The sequence below is a fragment of the Hyalella azteca genome, unplaced genomic scaffold, assembly GCF_000764305.2.
Source record: "Hyalella azteca isolate HAZT.00-mixed unplaced genomic scaffold, Hazt_2.0.2 contig15527, whole genome shotgun sequence".
Lineage (NCBI taxonomy): Eukaryota > Metazoa > Arthropoda > Malacostraca > Amphipoda > Hyalellidae > Hyalella > Hyalella azteca.
In genome coordinates this window covers 38,432-44,363 of record NW_025945377.1, presented here as the reverse complement: position 1 = coordinate 44,363, position 5,932 = coordinate 38,432, and the positions used below count along the sequence as shown (strand labels likewise).

The 5,932-nt window shown below is 45.2% G+C and overlaps 1 protein-coding gene across 1 annotated transcript in view; it reads right to left on the bottom strand.

Moving 5' to 3' along the window:
- LOC108666904 overlaps positions 1 to 5,932 on the bottom strand; it is a 16,434-nt gene that overhangs the window by 3,644 nt on the left and 6,858 nt on the right. Inside the window, exons 3-8 of the mRNA XM_047884538.1 lie at positions 3,030 to 4,007; positions 2,442 to 2,622; positions 1,869 to 2,047; positions 728 to 771; positions 469 to 556; positions 150 to 237 (exon numbers count right to left, since the gene is read on the bottom strand). Coding sequence (XP_047740494.1) covers positions 150 to 237; positions 469 to 556; positions 728 to 771; positions 1,869 to 2,047; positions 2,442 to 2,622; positions 3,030 to 4,007 — 1,558 coding nt within the window. The remainder of the gene's footprint in view (positions 1 to 149; positions 238 to 468; positions 557 to 727; positions 772 to 1,868; positions 2,048 to 2,441; positions 2,623 to 3,029; positions 4,008 to 5,932) is intronic.

Sequence of the window (5,932 nt, the reverse complement as noted above, 5' to 3'; positions counted from 1 at the left end):
GAATAACACCTGTGACACGGGGAGTGGTGAATAACACCTGTGACACGGGGAGTGGTGAATAACACCTGTGACACGGGGAGTGGTGAATAACACCTGTGACACGGGGAGGGGTGAATAACACCTGTGACACGGGGAGTGGTGAATAACACCTGTGACACGGGGAGTGGTGAATAACACCTGTGACACGGACGGGGACTGGTGAATAACACCTGTGACACGGGGAGTGGTGAATAACACCTGTGACACGGGGAGTGGTGGATAACACCTGTGACACGGGGAGTGGTGAATAACACTGGTGATGGGGTAGTGGTCAGTAAGAGGTGTTGTCAAAGTTCACAAAGTAATATAAAAAATCAATTGAAATATATTTCAAAATAATGGCCTAAACTATTTGGAGAGTATGAAGCTGATGTAGTAGTCAGCGCTAACAGTGGTCTATTTAAGATAATTTGCTGACAGAAAGCTCACCTTATAGACAGCACTGCCAGCAGCTGACGCTGCTGCAAGCACCACCCCTGCCAGCGTAGTCGTTTCCGTGATGCCGTCCATGTACGCTCTTCAGGCATCACTTCGCCACCGGAGCCTCGGGATCAACCAATAACTTGAACTTGCATGCATCTGCCTATAGTTGGGCCAGCTGATACAAAATGCCGCTACTTGCTTCTTGCTGATAGTAGTGGGGAGAGACTTACGATCTGGGTTTGAGCTCAAGAACGAATCTAGTCACCTTTGGAGGGCCCCAAAGGGGTAGAACATCATATCGTCAAGGCACTGAAGAGTCTCGGACTTTAAGGTATTCTTGCCATAGACTCTGAATTCTGACCGCCGTTCGCTTGCTTTAAAGGTATTCTACCCTTCATGTCGCTGTGATACGTCATTGTACCGAAGGACTCATTTTCAAAGCTAGGAGTCAGTCTGCTTTTCATTTACCGGGAGTACTGTATAATATACCTTTACACACCTCCTCTCCAGTGATTACAGGCTCAGATGCACCAACCTGTCCAGTAATGCACTTCTCACATCCCGCTTATCCTGGACGTGACGGTCCGTTGAACTTCCACCAGTTGCTTCACGGCGCCTGGAGGTGAGGTGCCCAAAGCTGGCAGCAGTACTCCAGAATAAGGAGTACTGCTGTAATTATTGACGCCGTTTCTCTTGTTAGAAATGTCCGCCAGATCCACTCAATCTGTTGTCTACTTTTCGTAACTATTTCCACGATGTGGTCATTAAACGTGGCCTCGGTTTCAGGTATGTATTTGTCCATTCGCAATTTCTGTGCCGTCTGATGCAAAGTTTAGGGGCTTCTTCCCGACGTGTGCACCAACTTGGTATTTCATTACTTCAAACTTTTGCCGTTAAATTTCATTTATTATTCACTAGGGTTCAATCGTGGATTTGTGACAAATCATTCTACAGCCTCTCTTAGGGCAGGTCGTACAACATGCAGGACATTGGACATGCAAGTGAACCTAAATAGGCGTGTGCATAAAGGTGTACGATGGTAGCAAACGCTGAACACCCACGAAGCACTTGTTTAATACTCACCCTAAAATTCACCCTTACACACGTCCTAACATTAACTCTATGATTCACCGTAACATTCACCCCAACATTCGCCTCAAAAACATTCACTCTGCCCCATTCCTCATCCCTATATTCTCAGTCCCCGTGGGATTCTCACTGACCCCAAATCAAACACTGACTCTTTACTCCGGAGTCCCACTGAGACTCAATCTGACTCCTGCCCCACTTCACCTTCTACTCCAAATCACCCTGACACCCACACTGACCCCACTTCACCCTCTACCCCAAATCACCCTGACCCCACTCCACTTCACCTGCCACTCCCGAGTTACCAAACAACTCACCCTGACCCCCACGAACTGTTCGTGCAGGATGACCCACGCAAGTAGATACACGAAGGCCACGTGCGCCGAGTACAGCGCCATCACATCCGTGCAGTCCAGGATACGTAGGCTGTACACGTACATGTAATGCGTGGCCACCCACAACACAGCGAACAGCGAGCACCGCGAGAGCAGCTTGCCTGCACAGCACGAGCTGTTGTACAAGTAGTAAAGACACCATGTGACAGAGGTGATGCAGTACACAGACAGTAAAAACCTCCTACTGCTTCATCCTACAAAAGTTTTAAACGAATGATACCCAATGCAGACAACGCATTCGACAGGCCACACTTCCTAAGCGTAGTAATACCTCCTATTAGCAACTCCTATACGTAAAACCTCTTATAAGTAGCACCTACATGTAACACTTCTTATAAGTAACGCCTATATATTGTCCAGGTAAGACCTAGCAAAAGTAATGCCAACTGAGAGCAACACCTCCTGCTGGTCACACTAGCTAACGGCAACACTTCCTGCGATAACATCTCCAGCAGTTACACCCTCCAGGCAACGCCTTCTTTGGGTAACACCTACTACAGGTAACGCCGCGCTCCCTAAAGGCAGCCGTGACGCCCCTGAGGGAGGTTGCGAGGTCGGCGCGTCCTCTGCAAGCACAGGAGCGGCACATGAGGTACAGCGGGAAGAAGAGCGTCGTCCACGCCGTGCAGAACCACGTGGTGAAAAGTGGGGCATCGAATACGGCGTTCACTGATGGCTGGGGGAAGACAAAAGGGTGATTAATAATTAATGGGGATTTAGGAAGAGCCTTTTAAAGACTGTATTCAACGAAGACTGGAGAACACTCATAGTACCAAGAAACATCTAGGATACTCAAAGCTCCCAGGCCAGTTATGAGTTTACGTCTACGTCACTAAACTCTCCCTGCTCACTCGTAGGAGCCTTGGACCCTCCATACTCACCTCACGTACTAGCTGAAAAGAAAGACTTTTGACATTCACCACTCCCTGATTAGCCGTAGTGAGGCCTATAGGGGACTCAACTCTGATCAGTGGCCAGCGGTATGCAGACGTACTGGCAATTGGTTGACAGTCGGGAAAACTTTGGGACACTCATGCTCAGCGGCTTGTCTTAGAGATAAACGTTCTGTAAGGGAACGCTCACCTGTTGGCCGTAGGGGACATACTCGTTGGCGGGAGCGAACCCGAACCTAAAGAAAGGCCTTGCCGGGACTGGGACAGACTCGTACTTGGTGTCGTTCGCACCGAAATCTTCAGGATCAATTAATTCTCCATAACCGATACCGGTGTCAGAATTTTCGGGAATTTTCTTCTGTTTCGCCAGCAACTGCTGCTTGCGTGCCAATCGTTTTTGGTTGCGCTGTCTCAATATGTCGATACGTGACTTCCGGGGCTTTTCGGATGTGGCCGTTGAATCTGATCTGGTCACAAGTTTGGTTGAACCATCGGTATTGCCGGCGTTTTTGTTGATGGTATTGTAGGATGACGCAGATAAAAGCTGTGATGAATGTGGTCTGGAGAAAATATCACCCTCAGAACTTCGCCTCGGTCTTGGCAACGGGGTGTGAACTAAAGGTGAATCTGGAGTTTGACTCATTCGAGAGTTTGGAGATTGACTCATTTTGGAGAATGGCTTAAGAATTCTTTTTGAATTTGGAGTAAAACGGGCAGTAGAATTCGGAGGGAGAAATGTTCTTTGATGTGAATTTGAACTCTTTTTGTAATTTAGCGCAGATTCTATCCCGAAATCTGATTTCTGGCCTATTCTGGATACCAAACTCAACTTCGAGCTGAATTCAGAATTTCGTTTGATCCTATAATTCACAAAGTTATCTTTTCTGGGATAACGATTCTGATATACTTTGGATTTAGCAGAGTGATCATTTCCGGAATTGGGACTTTGATCTATTCTAAAATCAGGAAAATATTCGAGCTCTTTAGAATGATGGGCACTGGCCAAGACATCGATGTCTGGCAGTGGGGAAACGGGGAGTGGGGATTGGTAGGAACGGGCTTGGTAAACAATGGGTGGGGCTCGCCGAAGAAACAAGTCTTTGATGAGGTGTGTAGCCCCAACCCATGAGGCTGCCACGAACGCCGTCACGAGAACACCCGCCACAATCTGAGGGGAAAGAGGAGAGGAAACATGGAAAGGGGAAAAGGTGGTGGGGCAATGAAACGGTATATGAGTCAAGGTCTAAAATACCGAAACGGGTCTAAAAAACTATGAATGTTTCACACATGAAAAAAAGGAGTCAACCAAATGAAAAATGAGTCAACTTAAAGATGAATGAGTAATCATGTGAATAGATGAATCAACATGAAAGCGAATGATTAAAAAAACTTGAAATTACGTACGTGTTTTTCTTACGTCTCACTCGCTGAGATAATATTCATTTTTAATTTCGCTACAGTTCAAAAGTGTTCGTAATCTGAATCACGCATCCATTCAATGAGTTCAATAATTAGGAAATGTTATATCGAACTCATAGTTTGACGCACCATTTGCTTCATCTTTTACTCAGAGTCCACTTGCTCAGTATTTTATTCAATAGTCTACTTAGTTTTTAATTCAACAGTCCACTTGCTATGGTCTTTAATTGAACAGTCGACTTGTTATAGTTTTTAATTAAACAGTCCACTTGCTGTAGTATTTAATTGAACAGTCCACTTGCTATAGTCTTTAATTGAACAGTCGACTTGTTATAGTTTTTAATTAAACAGTCCACTTGCTGTAGTATTTAATTGAACTGTCCACTTGCTATAGTCTATAATGGAACAGTCCACTTGCTATAGTCTATAATTGAACAGTCCACTCTCTATAGTATTTAATTGAACAGTCCACTTGCTATAGTCTTTAATTGAACAGTCCACTTGCTATAGTTTTTAATTGAACAGTTCACTTGGTATAATCTAAAATTGAACAGTCCAATTGCTAATGTCTTTTCAACAGTCCACTTGCTATATTATTTTATTCAATAGTCTACTTACTTAGTCTCTAATTCAACAGACCACTTGTAATAGTCTTTTATTCAACAATAGAATTGCTATATTTTTTTATTCAACAGTTCACTTGTAGTGGTTATTGAGAGCTTAAAAAAATTGGGACTGAACATAGGGCCTTCCCCTTCCAGTCCCCAAGAGAAAGAAGCCCCTACCTGCCCCTCCCAGTCCCCAAGATTGACCGCTAATCTGATTCCCGATTTCCGCCTCGACCTCCCCACTAGTCGGGGATTTAGCCTCCGATTTAATGATTAGCGAGCGTTATTAGGGGTCTGGGGTCTATGACACGCAGGGTCTGTGACACGCTAACTAGGAGACCGTAACGTGTTTTTAAACATAATTTAGTCGCAGCATCTGCCGCAGCAGTAACAGCAGCAGCAGCAGCATTGCCAGCAGCAGCAGCAGCAGCAGCAGCAGCAGCAGTTGCTTTTATTGTTGCTGCTCTCGCTGTTGTTACAGATGCCCATAGAGCTATTGTTGCAATTGCTTCTGTTATTGGGATATTTATAACTTTACTGCCTTTTTCCACCTGTGTTATAGCTGCTATTTTTGCTGTTGTTGATTTTAATTTTGCTGTCGTTGTTTACACTTTTGCTGCTGACGATAATTTTGCTATTGTCACTTTTTATTTCGCTCTTATTTCTGTTACTTTTGCAGTCGGCGCTGTTAATAAGGAAGCCTGCAAGACTGCAGGCTTTTTTCCCTATGCTTAATTTTATTTAATATTCTTAATTTATCCATATAATAACGAATTAATATATATTTCATGTAATTACTGGCACAATTTCGGTTGAAGTCGAGCAATCAATTTTGATCTTTCATCCACTCGGCGTGGACGCGGCCTGAGAGCCTCAGGGAGCCATCAGCGTCTGGCTCATGTGACAGCCCTGAGCACTCATGAGCCGGACACTCTTTGTGAGGTAAAGAAGTTTGTGAGGTCAGAGGCTCTGTGAGGTCAGAGGCTGTGTGAGGTCAGCTGCTGTGTGAGGTCAGCTGCTGTGTGAGGTCAGAGGCTGTGTGAGGTCAGCTGCTGTGTGAGGTCAG